This window comes from Pan troglodytes, chromosome 16, assembly GCF_028858775.2.
Source record: "Pan troglodytes isolate AG18354 chromosome 16, NHGRI_mPanTro3-v2.0_pri, whole genome shotgun sequence".
NCBI classification, from domain to species: Eukaryota; Metazoa; Chordata; class Mammalia; order Primates; family Hominidae; genus Pan; species Pan troglodytes.
Genome location: NC_072414.2, coordinates 65550208 through 65574724, shown reverse-complemented (window position 1 = coordinate 65574724; position 24517 = coordinate 65550208). Strand labels below are relative to the sequence as shown.

At 40.7% G+C, this 24517-nt stretch overlaps 1 protein-coding gene across 4 annotated transcripts in view; it reads left to right on the top strand.

Moving 5' to 3' along the window:
- NPTN (neuroplastin) overlaps positions 1–24517 on the top strand; it is a 73466-nt gene that overhangs the window by 17802 nt on the left and 31147 nt on the right. For 3 of the 4 annotated variants that reach the window (XR_010151415.1, XM_009429498.4, XM_063794186.1), the window contains exons 2-3: positions 18310–18657; positions 23551–23722. Coding sequence is in view for 3 of the 4 variants with exons in the window: in XM_009429498.4 (XP_009427773.1) it covers positions 18310–18657; positions 23551–23722 (520 nt within the window). In the remaining variant the exon portion in view is untranslated. The remainder of the gene's footprint in view (positions 1–18309; positions 18658–23550; positions 23723–24517) is intronic. The other variant, XM_009429499.4, reaches the window with a different exon arrangement.

Genomic DNA, 24517 nt, shown 5'->3' with positions numbered 1-24517 from the left:
CTGTTAACCTTGATGACAGAGAAGTGGAACTCACTGTGTACAGTCTTTCTAAGATAAAATGTGTTTGGATTAAATAATGTATATAGGATATTGTTTAGTTCTGATTGTTTATAGTAAAAGCATTGCTCTCAGTGAGGCAGTATAGTGTAGTGATTGCAAGCTCTGGAAGTATACTGCCAAGGTGTGTATCATTCCTCTGTACTGTGTAGAATGGCAAAAGCAACCTTAAGAGGTAGACTGTATCTTTATGTAGCAAATTAAATTATGATATACTTTGCATTATGTCTAACACAAATGATCAATAAAGGCTAGCTGCTGTTATAATGAATTTCCTTTCAGAGACATTAGTTATGTGCTCAGTAATCTTTTTGAAATGTTCTTTTTTATTTTTTAAGAATAGTTAAAAAGTGTCCTATTCCCTGTCCATCCCTGGCCCACCATTGTTTTCTTCAAGATTATCTTTAAAAAAAAAAAAAAAGATTGTTAAGCTGTTTGTTTTTGATGCTAGGAGTTTCACAGAAACTGTGAACATCCATCTCTTTTAGACTTAGTGATGAGCAGCATCACTACCTAACTTGGAAAACAGTGGTTAAGTTGAAACCTAACTGTAAAGTAAAAACTCAAATAAGAAATCTATTTTAAACTCAAATTTATTCCCTTGCTTGTTAGAAAACAAACTGACATTAGGGATTTGATTTTTTTAAACAAAAGGTAACTTCTAAGGTATCTGTGGTAAATTCAAATATAACAAAGTCTAGTCTTTTAGAATGTATTAATATGATTCTGTTGATATTAAGAAAGATGGCTCTGATGGCTACCTTTCTATGAAAAACTCCACTAATCAAAGAAAGATGGTTTCATTTATTATACATTTATTAACATGACTAGTACATTTTAAGTTTTTAATAGGTTGCAATTTAATGAAAGGATTTTTTTCTTAATCCTTCATTAATAAGAATCTTATTCCTCACCTTTCTTTTAACAAATATTGAGTATAATGTGTGCAGCAAGGCACTGTGGGGAAACAAAATTAGAGACATATCCTGGTTTCCAAATAATTTTTAATCTGTTAACATATATTCTTTCTTCTTACCTTGTGCATCTTCATGGATTCATAGAATATGGCATTTGAATTAATTCATCAATTACATCTACAAATACATAGATTTGCTGAATATTAAAGCTGAAAGGACCTTAGAAATTGTCCATTCCAGTCTTCTGGTTATATACACAAGGGAACTGAGGTTTCAGGTTTTAATATATGTGTATGTATTTATTAAATGGAATGATTTCTATAAATATGCATTTTTTTTTTTAAGACAGGGTCTACTTCTGTTGCCTAGGCTGAAGTGCAGTGGCACAGTCTCAGCTCACTGCAGCCTCCACCTCTGAGGCTCAAATGATCCTCCCACCTTAGCCTCCCAAGTAGCTAGTACTACAGGTGTGGACCACCATGCCCAGCTTTTTTTTTTTTTTTTTTTTTTTTGTATTTTTTGTAGAGATGAGGTTTTGTCTTGTTACCTTGGCTGATCTTGAGTTCCTAAGCTCAAGTGATCTACCTGCCCCAGCCTCCCAAAGTTCTGGGATTATAGGCATGAGCCACCACACCTGGCTTAAATATACTTTTCAAAAAGTTACAATTTAAATTGGTATGTCCAGGCCAGGCACGGTGGCTCACACCTGTAATCCCCGCACTTTGGGAGGCTGAGGCAGGCAGATCACTCAAGGTCAAGAGTTTGAGACCAGCCTGGCCAACATGGTGAAACCCTGTCTCTACTAAAAACACAAAAATTAGCCAGGCATGGTGGTGGGCGCCTGTAATCCCAGCTACTTGGGAGGCTGAGGCAGGAGAATCGCTTGAACCCAGGAGGCAGAGGTTGCAGTGAGCTGAGATTGTGCCACTGCACCCCATCCTGGGCGACAGAGCGAGACTCTGTCTCAAAAAAAAAAGATGAGTCCAGCATTTTGTTACCGCGTAGCTTCGTATTCATTTCTGAGACACTATTAGAGAGTATATGGTAATAAATTCTAGAGCGTCATTGCTAGCTGACACAATCTTGGCCTGTTTTTTTTTAACCAGAGTTTATGATTTTACTAAATATGATAATCTGAAATTACTAAGTGGAGAACTACCTTTTGTAAATATTACTGTTCATCGATCTTTGTATACTACCATTTAAAATCAAGAGAGGCATTTTCTTTTGGAGCAGTAGGGCCTTGAATTGTGTACTTTATACTAAGACAATAGGTTCTAGTTAATGGAAAAATTAGCTAAGGGTGGTATAGTTACCAATTAATATTGAATGTAGAAGAATAAGGTGGAAGATTTATAATTTTAATAGATAAAAATAAAATAGGAATCTTGGAGGTGCTTTGGAGGACTTGATACATTTGAATCTGAGACTCAGATATTTAACAATCAAAGGGATTCTTGGAAAATTATTGCTCCAGGTTTTGGGGAAAGTTTTTAAATCACAAATATACTGTATTTAGAATTGGAAGTTTATTGACCTAGAATTTTATTCTGGGATATCTCCACTCTAATTGCTTAATCTTACATAATACATCCTCCAGGTTCCCTGTAAGTTGAGTAATCATAATTCTCAGTTTGTGCCTGTTGCCCTGTCAGAATTACTAACAGCACCCCTTTCACTCTCAGAAGGATTCAGGTTTAGATGACAAATTATATGGTTACCTTACCCATAAGTGTAATTTATTCTCCTGGGCATTTAACGTGATAAAGGCTTAGGAGATTTCCTCCTATGACATTCTTTTCCCTATGATGGGAGATTTCTGTTTAATGGAGTTAGGAGAGCATTAATTAAGATAGCCTAGTTGAAGTCTGATAGATTTGTTTATTTATTTATTTATTTATTTTTGAGACAGAGTCTGGCTCTGTCGCCCAGGCTGGAGTGCAGTGGCGCATCTCTGCTCACTGCAAGCTCCGCCTCCCGGGTTCACGCCATTGTCCTGCCTCAGCCTCCCGCGTAGCTGGGACTACAGGCGCTGGCCACCACGCCCGGCTAATTTTTTGTATTTTTTTTAGTAGAGGCGGGGTTTCACCGTGTTAGCCAGGATGGTCTCAATCTCCTGACCTCGTGATCCGCCCACCTCGGCCTCCCAAAGTGCTGGGATTATAGGCATGAGCCACTGCGCCTGGCCAGTCTGATAGATCTTAAGGTTTAAGAGTCCCATGTTTTCTTTTCTTCCTTTTTTTTTTTTTTTGGAGACAGGATCTCGCTCTGTGGGCCTAGGTTAGAGTGCAGTGGTGTGATCACGGTTTATTGCAGCTTTGACCTCCTGGGTCCAGGTGTTCCTCCACCTTAGCCTCTTGAGTAGCTGGGACTATAGGTACACACCACCATGCCTGGCTAATTCTTCACATTTTTGTAAGACACAGGGTCTCCCTATGTTACCCAGGCTGGTCTTGAACTCCTGGGCTCAAGCGATCCTCCTGCCTTCGCCTTCCCGTGTTGGGATTACAAGCATGAGCCACTAGGCCCAACCTGTCCCATGTTTTCTGTGCTTGCATCAGAAACACAAGATAGGTGAACATTACTAGCTTGTCCGAGCAGAAGTTATTTTTGCTTGCTCAAAAGTAGCTTTGCATTTATGTATCATTTAAAAAATTGCAATCAGATATGCTCAGTGTCAAGTGCAAATAAACCTCAGTACGTGATTATAAGTATTTTTCAGTTGATACTTTTAATTTAAAAAAATCGACTGCATTTTTAGAGCAATTTTAGGTTCACAGCAAAATTGAGCAGGAAGTACAGAGAGTTCCCATGTACCCCCTGTCCCCACACACATACAGCCCCCACTATCACATTCCCACCAGAGTGGTACATTTGTTATAATTGATGAACCTACATTGACACATCATCACTCAAAGATCATAGTTTAGGACTTTGAGTTTAGGGTTCATTCTTGATGTTGTGCATACTATGAGTTTTGAGAAATATATAATTACATACGCTAATCATTAGAGTATTATACAGATAGTTTCACTGTCCTAAAAATCCCCTGTGTACCACCTCTTCATCCCTCCTTCCTTCTTATCTCCTGGGACCACTGATCTTTTTATTGTCTCTATAGTTTTGCCTTTTTCAGAATGTCATATATGTAGTTGGAATCATACTGTGTACCCTTTTCAGATTGGCTTATTTCACTTAGTAATATGCATTTAAGGTCTCTCCTTGGCTTTTCATGGCTTGAGAGTTTGTTTTGTTTTTGTTTTTGTTTTTGTTTTTGCATTGAATAGTATTTTACTGTTTGGGAGCATATTTAATTTTAAGAAAATGTTCTTGATAGTCTGTTTCGAGATTGGCGTACTAAATTCCACAAGTGGGAACTTTTAATTATTTAACAGTGAGTTGAATATGTGATAAATTCCCATTTAATGGGAGTGAAATTGCGTATTACTTTAAGAATGATTTTCCCTGTCTTCCTGAATGAACAATAATTATATGAGTTGTTGAGAATTCAGGGACAAATTCAGGATCTTCATAAACTGTGTCATACCAAATATCAAATATTCTTTGGACTCTGGCTCAGTGTAACTGTATAAATAATTTTTGCTACTATCACAACTTAAGTAGTGGGAATGTTTGCAGTTTCAGCACATTGTCCATATGGTCCATATGTAACGGAGTCAAATTTGTCTCATTTTTCAAGATTCAAAATAAGACTCAGTAAAGTTCTGCTGAGCATCCTCAATTTTTTTTAAATTGAGAAACCACTGGGGCCTAGAGGGGGGAAAATGTTCCCATTTCATGCCATTGTGGAAGTGAAGAGTCTCTTGTTCAGTTGCCTGTGTATCACCATCATATCCTTATTTTCCAAAATCATATTTGTTTAATCTTTACAGAAATACTGGAGGGGACCAGAAGGGTAGGAAAAGGGGCATAAACATTGTAATATTTCATGAACTTTTATCACAGTCTAAAATAGGGGTTACTATTTCTGTTAATATTTTCTCTAGAATCACTGGTCCATGGCATATTGGCTTTGTTTCTTTTCAGTACTCTTTACTGCAGAGTGGGAGTTGGTTTAGCTTTGGGCTTTAGGCTGAGATTCCGCTTGTTTTCCTTTTTAAAAGTTGAGAAAATTTGGTTGGGATTATGTGTTAGCTTTTTCTCCACAGAAAGCATTCCATGTTAAGTGAAATAACCCAGGAATGGTAATTTAAACACTGCATGTTCTCACTCATATGCAGAAGCTTAAAAAAAAGTTGATCTCATAGAAGTAAAAAGTAGGCCAGTACAGTGGCTCATGCCTGTAATCCCAGTACTTTGGGAGGTCAAGGCAGGAAGACCACTTGAGGCCAGTAGTTTGAGACTAGCATACTGTACAAAAAACATAGCAAGACCCTCATCTCTACAAAAAACTAAAAAACTTAGCTGGGTGGGGTGGCACACACCTGTAGTCCTAGCTACTCTAGAGGCTGAGGTGGGAGGATTGCTTGAACCAAGGAGTTCGAGGTTACAGTGAGCTATGATCATGCCACTGCACTCCAGCGTGGGTGACAAGAGCGAGACCCTGTCTCTAAAAAAAGAAAAAAAAAGTAAAAAGTAGAACAGGAAGGTGAGGGAAGAAAGGAATAGGGAGGGATTTGTTTAAGGACACAAAATTAAAGCTAGATAGGAGGAATAAGTTGTAGTGTTTTATAGCTAGAAAATACTAGAAGTAGGATTACTATAACAGTAATACATACTTTCATGTTGCTAAAATAGAAAATACTGAGTGTTCACGACACAGATGATAAATGTCTGAGATGATGGATATGCTAATTACCCCAATCTGATCATTACACATTGTATATATATTGAAACATCACTATGTATCCCATAAATATATATACTTATTATGTGTCATATAAATATAATTTTTATGTGTCATATAAAAAAGTAAGGGGAAAAAAGCATTTCCAAAGGTAATCTTTGGAACCATATGGATACTGTTTTTCTCAGAAGTTAAGGATTCTTTGTGTGTGTTTTTTGTTTGTTTGTTTTCAGGGATGGAGTTTCGCTCTGTCACCCAGGCTGGAGTACAATGGCGCCGTCTCGGCTCACTGCAACCTCCATCTCCTGGGTTCAAGCGATTCTCCTGCCTCAGCCACCCGAGTAGCTGGGATTACAGGCCCCCACCACCACGCCCAGCTAAGTTTTTGTATTTTTTAGTAGAGACGGGGTTTTACCGTGTTGGCCAGGCTGCTCTTGAACTCCACCTCAGGTGATCCACCTGCCTTGGCCTCCCAAAGTGCTGGGATTACAGGCGTGAGCCACTGCGCCCGGCCAGGATTCTTTGTAAAGGCTAATAGCATTACGCACTCTACTCAAGCGAAGTCTAATGCTGCTTTGAGACTTTCTGGTATGGATACTGTGCCTTATATCTGAGTCATTGACATGGAGTTTTAAGTCTTCTGAAGCAAAATAATAAAATATTTACTTGACATTATTAAAAGTGTTGTCTAGATATGGGAAGGGAATTAGTTCCTAACTTGGGGTGTTTTATCCTAGTGAAAGTGCATTGCATTCAGTGGTGAATCATTTGGAAAGAAGTATAATTATGTAGAAAGTTCCATTCTCAGTTTCTTTTTCATCCTCCCTGAGTCAGCTCATCTCCTCCCATGGCTTCAACGTCCATAAGCTGATGATTCCCAAGTGCATATTTCCAGCCTCCACCTCTCTCCTGCATATCAGATCCTTATTTTTAACTACATTTGGATATCTCCAGATGTCTCTAAAGCCAGCTCAGCCTGCTTTCCCTTATTACAGTTACAGTATCACTGCCCACCCCACATCAATAAGTTCATTTGATTCTATCTTGTAAACATTGCTCATGTCTGTTACCTTCTCACCATTCCCACAGCCACTCTTAATTAGTTCAGACTATTTTTCATTTGGATTATTGAAGGAGCTTCTTAACTCCTTGTTGACTTCCTTATTTCTGACAGCCATTGTACTGTCACCAGTCAGAGCAGTCATAACCCTTGTTCTATGGAAAGAAGCCCAAGCTGCTTATTTTAGAATATGCTCTTCATAGCTTACAGGATACCTGTCATTCTCCCTATATTGTGAGGTCTTGAGGATATTTTTCTGAATAGCATGAGCACTTAATAGGTGCTTGACATGTAATAGCACTCAAAAAATGTTGAATTTTTTCACCTTTATCTAGAACTCATTCCTACTAATTGTAATACTGTGCTCATGGTGTTTCCTCTTGCCTAGAACAAGACCATCTCTCCCCGCAACTGACAAGGCTAGATTTAGATTTCAATGCATGAGCTTTCTAGGTATACGTTAGTCCAACAAAATTATTTTTTATATATGTTCCTGTTGTACATACCTGTCATAGAAGTGCTGTTGTCAGTGGTATTGTATTTTGATTATTCTGTCTTGTGTCTTGCAAGGTTGAAATCTGTTTAGGAACAAAGTTTATCCCTGTGCACAGTCCTTGGTAAACAGGACCTCAATAAATGGTAAATTGAAGGCATCCTGTCAGTGTACACACTGGAAAACTGAACAAATCCAAGATAAAAGTCATTGTTTTGAAATCATAGTGACACAGTTTTTTTAGCAACTGTTTTTGCTACTCTACTCCTTTTGGCCATGGATCACAGGCCCAGCTGTTGGGAGAGTCTTTATATGATTTCAGAAACGTCTGTGTGGCTCTTATGCCTTTATTTTCCTTCCATTTAAACAAGCTCAAAATTTGCACAAAATTTGCACAGTTTCAGATTCTCCAAGACATTGTCAGAGTATGGTCCCTGGAGCAGCAGCACGGGCATCACCTGAGAACTTGTAAGTGCAGTCTCAGGCCTCAGTCTGTGTTCTAACAGGCCCTCCAAATGATTCTGCTGCATGGTAAAATTTAAGAATTACTGCTTTAGAATTTTGTCATCTAAGGAAAGCTTTGCCTTTTGTATGTAATGACAAAGTTCTCAGTGTGATTTCTGCTATAAGCTATTTATGCTTTGGAAATATTAATAGTTTATCAGCTGGGAAGACTAGGACTACGGTTACCTAACATCCTGAGATGTGATTCAAAACTTGAATTTCCCTCTGGTCAGAGTTTTTGACTCTGTGGTTTCTGAGAATGGCTGTTTAAAAAAAGGTGGGGAGAAGTAGCTTACTACCTCTTTCAGTTAAAATGTCTTCTAGATTATACTTAGACTATCAGCTTGGACTGCTTGTGTTCATTGTCATATTCATGGGATATATGATGATGGAAGAATGAGATGAATTTTGTTATCTTAACATTTAAGTCCTGATTGTTACTGTGTTGTCAGAGACAGAAAGTAAGCTTGTTATCAGAAGTTATGCTGAATTTATAGACAGGTGCATTTCACAGAAAAAGTTTGGCAAAGATTAGCTTTTGAGCAGTAATTACCTATGGCTTTTGAGAATGGTTTATTCAACTTGCTAAAGAAAAAAAAAATGATAACATGTTAAAGCATGGTAAGAAAGGCTTTATTTAGAACATGGTGATAGATGTAGGGACCAGACCACTGCAGTGAGATTCTGCACTGGGGAGAGAGATGGGCTCAGCTCTGAATACAGCATAGGCAAGTGGGGGTCAGTGGATGGAAAATTACTAAGAGGAAACATTAGGGGTAAGGAGGATTTGGCTAAGCCAACCTAAACATTCTCACTGAGGATAGGCCAGGTTGATCAGACCTCAGCTAGGGAATGGTGGAGGCTGAAGAACCTGATCTGATACTGAGGATGATCAAAGATGGGGGTTCTTGCTAAACTGACTTAGCAAGGTTCTTTGCTAAAACTGAATTTTTCAAGGAAGTTCACAGATGGGCCTAGGAGAAGGTTCAGAAGCCTAAATATTGGTCAAGCAAAGAATCTTTGTCGAATTGAAGTATTAAAGCTTTCTAGTATATTGTTTTCATTTTGGCTTTAATGCTAACTGGAGAGTCAGTTGAAGTACACTCTTTAAATGTTTTGTAACTGGTATTATTTTTCTTTTAATTAATTAAAATTGTTTTTGGCCTCAAAGCTCCATTTTGGATGTAGTTCTAGATCTGCCCATAGCTACTTTTGACAATCTCTTGGGATAAGAGAGCTTTTATGAGCATTTGCTTAAATATGTAAGGGTTTCACTTACATATTTGAACCAAACCTTTCATTAATAACTCTCTTTAAGATATAGCTTATTTGTGTGCATTTTTCTGTTTCCCCTGCATGAGACATTCCTGGTTTTTAATGGCTAGCAAAACCAGCTTTTTCTGTTACGGACCAGCAGCTTAAGTACTATTTGTGAAGTTGGGAAGTGAATTACCTAAAATTCCCCTGAAAATACTAGCTTGACAATAGTTTGTGGCTGCTGCATTTTTCTCCTTGGACAGACACATCCTTAGTTTTAAAAAAGTCATGGTCATTTTGATGTCAAAGTCAAAATGGGCCCTGATTTATTGTATTTGGCCACACTTTCTTGGATCTGACTGCTCAAGAGTAAATTAAATGCCTTTTTCCTCCCTGGGGTGAAGGAGAAACGTTGTTAGTCTCCAGCAGTGTCTTTGATAATGAAGCTCTTTACCTGAGTACTGTAAAAGCCTACAAGTGGCTAGCATTTTCTTTTTATTTTTTTTTGAGAAGTAGTCTTGCTCTGTCACCCAGGTTGGAGTGCAGTGGTGTGATCCTGGCTCACTGCAACCTCCACCTCCTGCATTCAAGCGATTCTTGTGCGTCAGCCTCCCAAGTAGGTGGTATTACAGGCGTGAGCCACCGCATGATGGCCATAGTATTTTCTGATAAGTAACATACAGGCAGAGCTTTCAATCTGTTAAGAGTCCATGTGAGGATATTCAGGATCATAGGAATGAACCTTGGAAGACAGACGTACAAAAGGAATGCAAGAGGGGTTCAATTCTGAGCTGATTCTTCTCTTTGCTTTTAACATTTTCCAATTCTTTTTTTTTTTTTTTTTTTTGAGGTGAGTTTCGCTCTTGTTGCCCAGGCTGGAGTGCAGTGGTGCGATCTCAGCTCACCGCAACCTCCGCCTCCTGGGTTCACCTCATTCTCCTGCCTCAGCCTCCCGAGTAGCTGGGATTACAGGCATGCGCCACCATGCCCACCTAGTTTTGTATTTTTAGTAGAGACGAGTTTTCTTCATGTCGTTCAGGTTGGTCTCAAACTCCTGACCTCAGGTGATCTACCCGCCTCGGCCTCCCAAAGTGCTGGGATTACAGGCATGAGCCACCGCACCCGGCCTACATTTTCCAATTCTTTCTGTTTCTCAGGTCTGATGTCAGGTTCTATTTTTGTAAGATTTTTTTTTTTAACCAGAATTTATTCTAAATCATTTTTATTAATTTCTGGCAACCTTACCTCATTTAATGTCACTTTCTATTTGAAACATGTTAATTTTCTGGATCAGTGGTTTGCAGTGCTTTTTTCTTTTGGAAAATGGAAAGATTTGGAAAAAGTCAGTCCAGTAGACATCCCCCTCCTTCATGGATGTGTGTGAGCCCTGCCCCCCAGTTTCTTCCACGCTGCTTTTGAGGTATGTTAATAGAACACTCAGGACTAGTTTAGATCATTCTTTTTTTCCCCCCCCTTGAGACAGGGTCTCTACTCTGTCACCAGGCTGGAGTGCAGTGGAATGATCATAGCTCACTGCAGCCTCAACCTCTCAGGCTCAATTGATCCTCTTACCTCAGCCTTCCAAGTAGCTGGGACTAGAGGTGCACACCACCATGCTCAGCTATTTTTGGTAGAGACAGGATTTCACCATGTTGTCCAGACTGGTGCAGTCCTCCCACCTCAGCCTCCCAAAGTGTTGGGATTACAGGCATGAGCCACTGCGCCTGGCCTTAGATCATTCTTTACCTAATAGAGTAGAATGCTTGCATAAAACTGACATGTTATTACATTTATAGCTTTACAGGTTACAAAGTAATTTTATGTACATTGTTCATGTGAATCTTGCCATGACCTTATGAAGAAGATAGGAATCATTGTCCCCATTTTTCAGATGAGGAAACTGAGGTTGAAGAAATGGGAAAATCCATCCCAAGTTTTTTAAACCATGGCTCATTTCCCTATAAGGTGAGCTCTCATCTTAATAGACCCTTAACTGTTCACTCATCTAACAGTAGTACAATCTAGACTCAGGGTCTGGAAGACCCCTGAAATATGCAAAACTTTGGTTATATTTTTCTGAGTTGAGAGATTCCCATAATTTTTGTTTTCTTTCTTTGTTGAGACAGGGTCTCCTCTGTCGTTCAGGCTGGAGTGCAATGTTGTGACCCCAGCATGCTGCAGCCTCAACTTCCTGGACTCAGGTGATTCTCCTGCCTCAGCCTCCTGAGTAGCTGGAATCATAGACATGCACCACCACACCTGGCTAATTTTTTGAAGAGACAGTTTTTTGCCGTGTTACCCAGGCCGGTCTCGAGCTCTTGGACTCAAGCGATCAGACCACCTTGGCTTCCCAAAGTGCTGAGATTATGAGTGTGAGCGGCCCATGTTTTTTTTTAAATCGTACTTTTAAATTTTTTTCTTTTTTGTCATTGACTTTTTTTTAAACCTGTAGATCTAGGTAGATCATGCTTGTTTAGCTTGTCAGTAGGAATTGGCAACAGGACTGAATGAAAGTTTTTGTTGAGGGAGATCCGTCATACCAAATGCTTATTTCTTGTCTGTCCTAAAGTAACTTAACATTTGCATAGAGTAGTTTACAGAACTCTTACACATAATGTAACATGATTTTCACAACTACCCTATAAAGAAAGTGGCATCATTCCCATTTGAAGAAACTGCTTAAAGTTAAGAGAATTTGTGTTGGGGAGGTGCTGACTCAAAACCTGACACCTTTTCTTAGGCTGAAATTAAGCTAATGTGACATGATCTCAGATTCCATAACTACATCTTATATTTTGTAAATTAACAGTTTGGCCTGTTCAATATCCAGTATCTTCCCAAATATTGTTAAGCAGCCTGATTTATAATTGATAGGATTATTTTCTACTTTAAAAGAATTTTTTTTGAAAAGGAGAATTTGTACTGCCTCTCTTTATTCTTATTATTCTTGGACTTTCCAGATTATTCATAATATCTTAGATTTAATGGTTTATAACTCTGAAAACACTTGCTAATTCCTTGAGTCCACATACATGTGTCTGCTATTATCACTTTATTCATTCCGGTTTGCTCTAAAGATAGGAAGGAATGAAGAATTCCCTTCTTTTTCATTCCTTTCTGCAGTTAACATTTCCGTTCTGGTTCTCATTTTATTTGGAAGGTTAAGGTTAGTTTTTTGTTGTTTCTTGAAGAACTTGGATTTTAAGTTAAGCTCATTTTGGATGTGAAGTTCTGCTTCCCAGCCTGTTGTGGAGCAGTGCTGCAGGCTGCTGCCCATGGCCTGTTTAGCACTTATTTCTATGGAGACATATAATAATAGCTAACATTATTGAGTGCTTACTATGTGTCAGGTACTGTTTTAAGCTATGTTATCTCATATAATCCTCACAATAACCCTGTGAGGTAGCTGCTATTATTAGTCCCGTTTTACAGATTAGGGAGATGAAGCTCAGAGAGGTTAGGTCACTTGCTTACAGTCATACAGTTAGTGACAGAGCCTTATGTGAATCCAGACAACTGATTTTAGAGTTTGCTGCATTTGATCACTAAACTATGTAGTTTCTCTTGGCATAAACTAGATTCCCCTATTTTTCCAAAGCAGAAGGCTGGCTGGTATAGATGCCTTTGGTCATTTTGAATGGTATAATTTCAGAATAAAGGGTGGACCCTGATTTAGAAGCTAGTGATGGGGATGATCTTAATTTCCAAACTTTTGTCATATCTGCCTGATCAAGGTACCTGTGGAAGGAGCAGGTTTGAATTTGGAAAATGTTTTGTAATTGCTGCCATCTCTACCTAGAGATGAGACTAATCTATGGTACCTCTTCCTGCTGCAGAGAATGAGGTTACCCCATTTCCTCTGCTCCCAGGACTTCAAGCCTGCCTTACCCTTGGTCAGTACACACAGAATGAGTGCATATAGACTTCTGACCTACCTTTGGTGTTAAGGAATAGTGATGAATGATCTGTTTCCTGATTAACAGGAAGGATAGGCAGGCTCTACAGTAGTTTGTGTAGGCTCAAGTCTGTGACAGCCTCACAGCAGTTAAGGGTCCTTTAGACATTTGAAATACTCATAGTTCCTGTATTCACGTTTAGATGTCAGTGGGTCTTGCTCAGTCTTTATTTTGAGGTAGACGATTTGAATTTGTGTGTGTGTGTGTGAGAGAGACAGAGGAGAGAAACGCTCTTATGATCTTGGCTGTCATTTTCTCTTTATTGCGAGGAATGAAGGAGAGAACAGCATGAGCCAGCCACAGGGAATTAGAGGTAGAGGGGGTTTGAAGGGAACAGCTGTTTTTAAAAGAGGTGACAAAAGCAGGCAAGACTTAAAGGCCTGGCCTTGGCAGTAGTCAGTTGAGGGAGAGAGAAAGTTAGTCTGATTTCTTGTTCTGTGGTTGCCCTGGAGGTAAATGTGAAAAATCATGATAGTCTCTCCTATATAGGGCTAGGCTAGCTTTTTTTACTTCCTTAGGGCATATATGAAAGCAGTTTTCCTGGGATTGGGCTCAACTTGCTCTTCTGTGTTTCCTTTTTCTTCTCACCCTCTGCTACATATCTACACATCCAGTTTTTCCTGCCAGCAAGCTCCTCCTTTTCTCCGGCTGCTAGTCCCAGCTGTCATCTTTGCCTCCCATCCCCCATCCCCAGTTATGCAATTTTACATTACGCTTCTCTTGGGTTTGCTGCCTCCATTTTTAATGCTCTGCCTGCTACCCCCTCCAGCATCAGCTTCTAGTCTCTTCCTCCCTCAAAGCCAGTAACCACTGTTGTTTCCCTCTTTATCACTGTTGCTCTGAATGCACTGATATTAATACTTTCCCAAAACTCTTGCAGATCTGAGCCCAGTCACTTAAGATAGTGGATGGAGACGATGGTGGGGAAGAGGGTGGGGTAGGAGGTTGTCTTATAAAATTTAGGGTTTTTCCAAAATATTGGATGACCCTTGACCTAGAGAGCAAACAGATGCTTCTGTTGGCCTCCCAACTTTAGGCAGTGTGTGCTTTCTTGTTGAAGGTACATATTTGTTTGAAAGCCCTTAGTAATGAAAGGCAGGGCAGTGAGTCAGGCTCTGAACCTCCTGCTGCTGCTGCTGAGAGCCAGTTCTTTTCCTGAATTGAAGCTAATTTTGGATGGATAATAAGGTGGATGGTTGCTAATAACTTTCCCTTGCTAATTGTGATTTCACAGTACTTTGTAAAGAGGGTTCTTTTCTCTTTTCTCTTTTTCTTTTTCTTTTCTTTTCCATGCTGTTTGGAGGGGGAATAGATCTCTTTTCATGGTTTTTGATGAGTGTTCAGCTATCAAGGAATTCCTTAGTTTGTTTAGAGGCAGCACAGTTTATTGGAAAGAACCCTAGACTAAGCTAAGACCTGCATTCTAGTCCCAGCCCCACTCAGGATTAACTGCCTAAGTGATTTTGGGCAAGTCATAAACCTGTCTCCGCACCTGCCCTATGTATGAGCCTTGTGGAACTGTGCGAATGAAATGAGATGTGATGTATGTGGAAGCTCTTTGCAAACTGTGAAGTTTTATAAAACTTTCAGATGCTGCCGTTTATTAATTTGGCTCCTGACTACAGCATCAGAGAAATTTTTCCAGTGTCTTGTAAATTCCTTCCTTCTCTGAAGCCAGTCTTCTCCAGAGCAGGGCATTGGAATCATCAGAACTAGAGGCAGTCTTGCCTCAGAATCATCTTATCTTTTCACACTGTTCACCCTCCCCCAGTTGCTTTAAGAACTCTTTGACCCAGTGCTTCTCTATCTCCATTCTCTAGTAAGATTATAATTTTATGGAGTTAGTGATCATAGTATGTTGCACAATTGGTCAAAGGTTCCTGGCTTTTTGTGGCCAGGAATTATTATTAATTAAACTAAGTGGTGACAAAGCATATCTTTAACTTAAGTAACTACAAAAGCCTTTTCAGGCCAGTGAGACACATTGACCGCAGTTGTGGTAAGTGTTAAGAGACCATGCTTTCACTTTGGATTCCAGGCCAGACTCTTTGTTATTAGCTTGTGACTGTGGGCAAAATATTTAACTTTTTTGGACGTTAGTTTCCACATCTTTAAGAAAATTATAATGGCACTTATCATAATGAATAAATGAATTTTGAATATGATAATGAATAAAGTGCTTAGCACATTGCCTAAACATATAATGCATACTTAGAAAATGTCACTGTTACTCTATATGTCTAATAATGGTAATAACAATAATGGCCTTCAAAGAGAGCACAGAAAAATGTCCATTGTTGGCATTTTAAAGGGTTTTTTATCTTGTGTTTTAAAACTTCATTTAAATATACATCATATAATTTACTAATGCAAAGAACATTTTTGTCTTGGTCCCATTTTCCTTGATACAGGTAGAAAATTGAACTGACTCAGATCAGCATTCCTTACTCTTAGCAGGAAGTCTTGCCCAGAGTGGCATGATCTGGCCGAGTGACTCGCCCAGTTGTGTGCAGTGGGAATCATAGTCAGACTGTTTCTCAGCTACCTGTGACTTGTGTGTTATTAGGACTTGGGGTTACAGTGGAATTGGATGGATTCTTGGTGAAAGGATACTTTCAGGCATCTTTTTTACATTAGCATTGTCAACAGATTGATAAACAGGCTTAAGTCTAAGGCTGCTTTGAAGTACAATACAGAAGAAGGGAAAAAGTACAAAAGAAATCCACTAACAGTTCTAGGGCATAATCAAGTACATAATTACCGCATTTGAGAGGCTGTAACTCCCCAAGTTCACAGATAATGTGATAAGACCATTTGTGATTACCACTTATGGTCAAGAATATGATTAAAACAGAATAATACTTTTACTGCATTTCAGGGATTTACTGATATCCAGTTTTCTCTGGTGATTGAGCCAGTAGTAAAATAAATAAAACCAACTTCCTTTACTTCCCCTCCCTCCCTCCCTCCCTTCCTTTTCTTTCTTTCTTTCTTTCTTTTTTTTTTTTTTTTTTTTGACGGAGTCTCGCTCTGTCGCCCAGGGCAGAGTACAGTGGCACGATCTTGGCTCACTGCAACCTCCGCCTCCTGGGTTCAAGTGATTCTTCTGTCTCAGCCTCCCGAGTACCTGGGACTACAGGTGAGCACCACCATGCCCGACTAATTTTTGTGTTTATAGTAGAGACGGGGTTTCACCATACTGGCCAGGCTGGTCTTGAACTCCTGACCTCATGATCCTCCCGCCTCAGCCTCCCAAAGTGCTGGAATTACAGGTGTGAACCATCACGCCCGGCCCTCCTTTACTTCTTTGTTTATATTAGCTGGCATTGACTTTGACAGGTGGGCAGGTGGTAGTTTGTGAGACTGAGACATGGCTCCTTGGATACCACTTTATTGGGCAGTGAGCTCAGCTCTTCATGCAGGGGCTTGGGGGCTCCTTTCTGTAATTCTAAAGCTTCTCCTGCATCTGAGAATGACATCTGTTGGGCTTCTTGGGGCCTCTGGTAGATATTTCCTTACAAGGAATGCATGCTGGATCTGAAGAGGTAGTTTAAAATGGCATATTAAAGGCAGAACGTTTAGTCTAAGCCTGTTAATCACTGCATTCCTGTGCTCCCCAGAGTCTGAAAATGTCAGGAATTGAAAGACTAGTATGAATTTGGAGGTCTTGGCCTGTACTTGAGTAAGTATAGTACCTCCATTAATGTTCTTAGTCCATGGTGTGGGGTTATCACCAAAGGCAAATACTGCTATGGATGTAAACAGGAATTTTTCCACTTAGTAACCTCCATTTTCAGCTAGCCCTGTTACATCCTTGGCTTCTGGACTGTAGGAAAACAGTTCTATTTATTTCATCCTTTCCTCTCGAATGTTCTTAATCTGATGTTGGCAGATCCTGACCTCACTCCCTGCTTACTGCACAGGGGCTGGCTTGGCTTATGCAGCAGGCCTCCCAGGGGACGTTTCCAAGCCAATCAGAATGCCCTCTTTTAGTGTCTCTCTTTATACCTTCGGATACTGTCTGAATCAGTAGAAATGCTGAATGAACCCTAGGTGGGGTGGAAGGGTAAGAGAGAGTATGCTTGCACTCTGATTTTGTTTCCTATGGACCTAACTCCAAGTTTTTAAACTAAGCCTGGATTTTTTTTTTTTTTTTAACTCTTTCTGCCATTTCCACCTTGTCTTATGGAAGTGTAACCTCAAGCAAATTATGGGCAATTGGAGGTAGGCATCAACTTTAGTTCCTGGGCAGTTCCTGAGAGTGTTGGTTGAGGCCTGGCTTTCACCCTAGTGTTTAGTTTAGTTCATCAGGGTACATTTCTCATTCTTCTGAGCTGGCTTCTAGAAGCCAGGCAATTCAACTGTATGGAGCCTGTCAAATACCATAGCTTTTCAGATTTTTCTAGGTAATGGATCTATGGGGTTATGGAGGGCACAGTCCCTCCATTAGCTGGCAGTGAGTTGGGTTGCTGGTATTGTTGGTCCCACTTCTGAGCTGACCCACAAAGTATTAATATCTCACTGTGGTGTGAAGTACAGACTGTCTTGTTCTCCTGAGGGTCTGCATTCAGGAAGAGGCTGCCTAACCCTAAACAACTGGGTTGTTTGTTTGCCATAGGCCCAGGGAAGAATAGGAGGTGGAGAAAGTCTAATCGAACCCAGGATAGAATCCTGTGTGAGAGAGAAATTTGCTACTCTTTCAGTTGAAATTTGAACTCTGAATCCCAAGAGAAGGCACCAGTAGGTCATTTAATACTTCTTGTTGAGGCTTGCAAAAGACACTGCATTTCTAACAAAGCGTTTACCCATCCAAAAGAGAGATCCTGATTTGGCATATAAAACTACTGCCTCTTCTGGTTATCTTTCATCACTTGCCTGAGTTTAAAAAGGTAATAAATGGTTTGTGTTCTAAGGAAAGAGGCTCTTCCCAAGACCTGAGGCTTTCTCATTCCTACCAGCTGGGCCCATTGCTAAAATGCTTTCCAGTGGGCTTGCTTCTGCCTGGCCAGCACCTGGGCTGCCCCAGCTTGTAATTAGCCTGCCTTTGCTTCATAAGCTTCCCAGGGTGTGGTTCTTCTTCTAAAAGCTTGTATGAATTGCTGTACTGTCTCTTTATAGTTTAAAAATGAATCCTTTTTTGTTCTTTGCAACTCATTTGCTTTTTTCTTTTCTTTTCTTTAAATTACTATTAACACCTGTTGATTCTTTTTTTTTTTCTGATTGGCCTGTCACTGCATTCCTGCTCCCCCTCCCTCTAGCTGGGTTTGTCAAGTCGCCCATGTCAGAAACTAAGCTCACGGGGGACGCCTTTGAGCTGTACTGTGACGTGGTCGGGAGCCCCACGCCAGAGATCCAGTGGTGGTACGCAGAAGTCAACCGGGCAGAGTCTTTCAGACAGCTGTGGGACGGTGCTCGGAAGCGCCGTGTCACCGTAAACACCGCCTACGGGTCAAACGGCGTGAGTGTGCTGAGAATAACCCGGCTCACCTTGGAGGACTCTGGGACTTACGAGTGCAGGGCCAGCAACGACCCCAAGAGGAATGACTTGAGGCAAAACCCCTCCATAACATGGATTCGAGCCCAGGCCACCATAAGCGTCCTTCAGAGTGAGTCCAGCACCCTACAGTAGTAGTACTGTAGTCATTAGAGGTGGCCCAATGACCCTTCCCTTCTGCATCCTTTCCCTCTTCCCCAGTATGATCACTCACCCCACCCCTTGTCTTCGTTTTTTTTTCAATCCCATGACCCTTCTGGTTGTAGTGTATGAAAACATCTGTGGCAACTTTTTTTCTTCTTTTCTTTGCCGTTCTCTCTGCCTCCCTTATCCCCCAACCCTTCTCTGTGTCTTTCTTCTCAGGAACAAAGAACTTGAGGAAATCCATGACTGTCCAAAATCATCTGTGTTGGGAAGAGTTGGGGAGGGAGAACTGGGAAGCTTAAATTAAAACTCATAAAACCAGGCAGTCCAAGGAGGGTAGTGTTGAAATGGTTTTCCCTCCCCTTTGATTTTGTAGTAGGTTTCCTGCTATACTTTTGCTGATTTCTTCTCTGGTGCCTTTCTATTTTTGTTTCTCTCCCCAGTCTAACTACTTTTTATTTCTTCTGTTCTTCTGTTTGAAGCTCTCTAAGTAGCTGCCTTCACCTCTATGGTTTTAAGTTTGTGTCTGCCCAGCCTCTTCCCTTAACTGTGACTTGGTGTCATCTTGTTGTAATGGGAATGTTGCCATGGGTGCAGTGTGGTGGTGTGTTTTGGTTGTTGGGTGGCATGTAAGCTTGGATATTTTCATAGTTCCAGCTCTTTTTCTTTTCTAAAACCGTGGCATGTGCTTCTCTGATAACAGCCCTCTACTGCAGCAGTGTACTCCTCACTGGGCCTGCTAATTAGTCTCCTCTTTAAAAGCAGCAGCCTGGGACTTCCTTCTTATGTTTTGCTGTTAGGAGCCAGGTGACACTAAGCTGCAAATTATTATTATTTTAGCCCATCACACTGTTTGGAAGTCAGAGTTGCAGTTGATTCCTGTTCACGGTTTGACTCTGATGAGTAGCTGTTGGCACAGTGTACCTTATCCCAGAGGATGGGAACTCCAGACATAGTGTGGGGACCACTCACACTGGCCTTTTCTTTGTGTCTTGAAAAAAGAGGAAACTAACTTCCAACCTGGTTTCTCATAGTGATGGGGTGAGCTGACCAGCTGGCTCAGAATCCTCTCCTTGTTGAGCAGGTATGCGTGAGACATATGACACCGGGACTTTTGTGGCCACTTCTCTCTCTTTCTCGAAAGTGACTTGCTACCTTATGTTGAGAAGCAGAGAGAGGGAGAAGCCACCACAGAACCAACGTTCCTGGCCAAGAAGAGTTCTGGCCCCACATCAAACCTGGTTATAATTGAGGGGACATTCACTTTTGGAAAGATCCTCTGGATTTTTCACCTTCTCTTTGAGGACACAATGAGAGATCTATAGCCAGTTCCAGCTTAAAGAGCTGATTGATCTAGAGAAAGTAAGAATAGTAAAATCTTACTTTGATGAGGAATTTGGTAATCACATAAAGTAGTAAGACATGGGCCTTGAGTCTATATACTTAGATGGAAAATAGCAAATTAGTGTCTGTTCTTTGTAGCCACTTGAAGATCCTATGGGTAAAAAAAGAGTCCTTTGTAGGGCAGTGGTAGGAGAGGCTGCTGCAGTTGGCACTGTTGAATCAAAGAACCTGCTTCTGGAAAGAGGAAAAGAAAACCTTGTCTATGTGAAAATGGGGAACATTAACCCAGTGATTTTTTTTTTTTAACAATATTTTTACCCTGCACGCCTCCTTTTCCTGCCCCCTTGCTCCTTTCCTTATAAAAGCAGAATTACCTACATGGCCACAAAGGTCTGTGGAAGTTTATAGGTATGGACTGGGCTGGGCATTTGCACTTATACTTCCAAGAGCCTGACTCATAGCTAGAATGGCCATGCCAAGGGGCTAGAAAAAGATGAGGCATTGGGGTACCTACCTGCCAATCCCGAGAATACATAGCATTCCCCAGTTTACTTAGAATTGTTTGCATGTGGTTGAACCAAATCCATATCCTGGCTAGACTCTCTTCAGACTTCCCCATCAGTCAGTTAACCCAAGTTAGCTGTTTTGGAGAGCCAGGAGGTTGTTGCTGCTGCTGCTGCTTTTTTTTTTTTTTTTTTTTTTTTTAAACACCCTGGATCCAACTCTAATTGGACTGTTTTATGATCTCAGCGTCCCAAAAGACATTGCTCTATGGGGACATCAGGTGTTCTATCTAAGAATGACCTCCTGGTAGTACTTTCCCCAAAGCTCATTGAGTATGTAAGGCAAGAAGAGAAGTGTGCCCAGTTTTTAGGTATCTCTCTGGCCATAGCATGTTCTTTATATATGCATGATGGCTGGGGTGAGGGTCTCCTATCCACTGCTTTTAAATAGACATCAGTGGCAAGTAAACACATTTGAACTTCTCCTAAATGTTCATCTCTCTTGGACTTTGGGCAGCGCTTGGCCACAAAAATAAAAGCCCCACCTTCATCCTGGTGCAGAATGCAGTTGAGGCACCATGGCCAAGGAACTTGGTGTAGCACTGTTTTTCATATACAGCAATCACAGGAGGCAGGTTACCCTACCCCACAACCCTCCTATGGTGCAGAATCATATTTAAACCTATTTAAATTATCCACTTGCTCCCAGCTGACTCTCTACTGGATCTTTAACACTTAAGGGAAAAAATGCTTTCCTTTGCCTTCAAAGAATACTTGGCAGAAAGTCTACCAGGTTGCTTTCATCAACTTCTTAATCTCCCTGAGCTGCAGTGGTCATTTGCATCGCCACAGGTAAGAGTAGCATTTACTTTGGCCTCCTTGTATTTAAACATCTGGAAGCTCTTGGCCTCATTCTCAGAGTTTACCCTTTCTCAGTGCAGTCTGAGAGGAATACCCAGAAGGAGAGTCCCAAGTGGGACAGAAAATGAAATTGGATAATAAAAATTCAGTAAAAACCTAAAAGTGTGTTTGGGTTTTAATGTTGCCTTTATATTTTTTTAATTTCTCTTCTGTGGAGTACTGGTTCTATCTTTTTCTCTTTTGTTTTTGCTTGGTTTTGATTTTTCTTGGAATTGTGATGCTTTCTGCTGATGGTGTGTGTGCGCCTTCCATTGCAGGGTTTGCAGCCGTTCTGCTCGACTTCTTAAGGCCCAGGGATTTGGCTTCTGTCCAGTGTGTCTTGGAAACCATGGGACACCACTGCGCTAACGTGTTTACATGCATCTGCTTCTGTCTTAGTGGCTGCTATGCCTCCATTATCTGTACATAGAGACCCTGTTTGATGTTACTGATAAGGACCAGTGCTGAATGGAAGATAACCGTTATCCTTTTGCCAGAGTTGGAAAATAGAACTAATTTGTTAATTGAGCAAACTTAAGGTTTTGCATTATTACAAGTTTCTTCAAAGACGTTAACTCTACAAGTCAGAAATGTTACATCGGTTAGGAGGTCCTTAAGACATTACATTTCCCAAGTATCCCACGACTTCCCCATGCTTTCCCCCTCCCTGAACAGCAAGCAACTTAGTTCCCATGGAGGGAGAGAGTTCTTTCCTCAAGTTAAGGCTCAGCACAATACTGTATAAAATGGTGAGGGGAGCTGCTGCAGAGCTGTAGATAGGAAGTGACTAGACACAGGGAAATGGGAAGTCAATCAAGGGTTTCTGAGAGAACTGGAAAACAAACAAACAGCAAATACCTCTTATTGTGGTTGGGAAAAGATGGTTAGTGTAGACCTCACCTGGAAATGTTTGATCAAAAGTAGAGAAAACTAAGCCTGGGGAAATAATAAAGACAAAGCACATTAACAAAAGACAACAAACATAGAAATGTCTTGACTTTAATACAGTGATAGATTTCAAAGTGCTTTAAAGATGAAGCTTCCAGGAATAATACAGAGTGATTTTAAACATTTTTGTTCAATGTATTATAATATTTGACTCAAGTAGGTTATTTTTGTAGATAAGCTAGTGATCCCAGGTTATCTAAGCGCAGAATAGAATCAGAAGGTGAAGTATATATACCTTGCCCAGGACACAAGGTGGTGGGGGTGGTCTTGGGGATGGGGGGCAAGGATAGAGAATTCAGTCAGATATGTCTTCTAGGCCCAGCTTTGCCATTAGTAATACTTACGGCCTTGCACAAATCATTTCACTTTTCCAGCTCTTAAAAAAAGAGTGGGATTCAATGAACTCTAAGGGCCTTTCTAAAATTCTAGGAGCCCATAATACCAACACAATATTGCACTCTAGTTATATTTTCTCAGAATGGAATGTGTTTTAAAGTGCAATTCTGAAAACAACAACTTGTTTTGGGAATAGGTATGGCTGGAGAGGAGGAACTGATGATGCTTTCTCAAGAATTTTGCCTCCACAAAATTTGGAAAATGCAAGTGACTTCCAATAGGAAGTTTGCTTTTTAGAATCCACAATGTCTTTTTCTGCATAAATAATGGCCTATGGTTTGCCATAGGTTTAACATTTAAATGTGGGGAAAGCTATACATGTATTATGTAATTATTACTGTTCCAAGGCCCAGTGGTACAATAGGGAGTTTATTATAATAGGTATATAAATGATATGGCCTTTGTCTTCAGAATGGCAAGGTGGAGCCTGGTTGTCTAATTGAAGCTGAATTGTTTGGTGGTTCTTATAAAAAGGTGGTATTCAAAAACGTAAGTGGATTATTACCAGTACAAGCACCCGTAATACTCCCATTCTTTCACGTCTAGGCCAACTGGTCTTCAGGCTGTTGTCTGCGCTAGTGGTCATTTGCTTATAATCATTGTTTTTCCTTTCTTGACTTCCTCCAAAGTGGTAAAGTGAAATTCCTCATGTGGTCCTGTCTGCCCTCCCTCTTTTTCTAGTTTCCCCCTCCTACCCCGTCCAACTCTCAGGCCAGGGCTACAGAGGATGGAAGGCTATTGCCCCCTATCATTGTGCACTCTTATTACAGAACCAAGGATTGTCACCAGTGAAGAGGTCATTATTCGAGACAGCCCTGTTCTCCCCGTCACCCTGCAGTGTAACCTCACCTCCAGCTCTCACACTCTTACATACAGCTACTGGACAAAGAATGGGGTGGAACTGAGTGCCACTCGTAAGAATGCCAGCAACATGGAGTACAGGTGAGAGGGGTGGGCAGCTCCTGGGAAGGTGGGAGGGAGTGTGGCTGAGCTTACTTGACATTCATAATCCATAGTTGCGCCATGCAGAAGGGACATGAGATATATTCGGTTCTCCCTTTGAGAGTCCAATCCAGTATCTCAGGTAAGGCCCAGTAGTCTAGAAAAGATTCCCAAAGGATTCTAATGAGCAGCCAGATTGGAGAATCATAGATGATCCCCTCACTATAATCATAGAGAAACTGAGGCTGTGAAGTAGTGATTTGTTCAGGGTAACAATGCTAGTCAATAGGAGAGTCACACTTAGAATGTAGTCTCTTGACCTAATCCAGTCAGATTGAAGTTAGGTTTGAAGAAACAGATTGAAGTCTGCTTTGTGACTGTAGAGCAAGACATCTCCCTAAGCCATCTTTCCACTGGGTAGATTTCCTATGAATTCCCTTTTAGGAGTGTGTAACATCACTGTAACCTGATAAGGACCAGCAGATGCAGGGCTCTTGAATGATCTGGATTGAGGATGGTAGCCTGGAAATATCCTTTGAACAAAGAAGGATATTTGCTGGCTAGAGTTACCCAGCACCCAAATATTTGGTGCTTTTTGGAATATCTAGAACACATGGCACCCCACCTTGCAGAATAGTTTGTTCCTGGTTGAAGGCTGTCTGGAAAAGAATCAGCTAATCCTGCTTAGAAGGTTAATGCAGTGCAAAGAAAGAGAGCACTGAGGTGAGACCAGGAAAGCCTGTGTATCCAGTGATAGCAAGGGCATTCTGCAGGATATTGCAGCATTGAGATCTT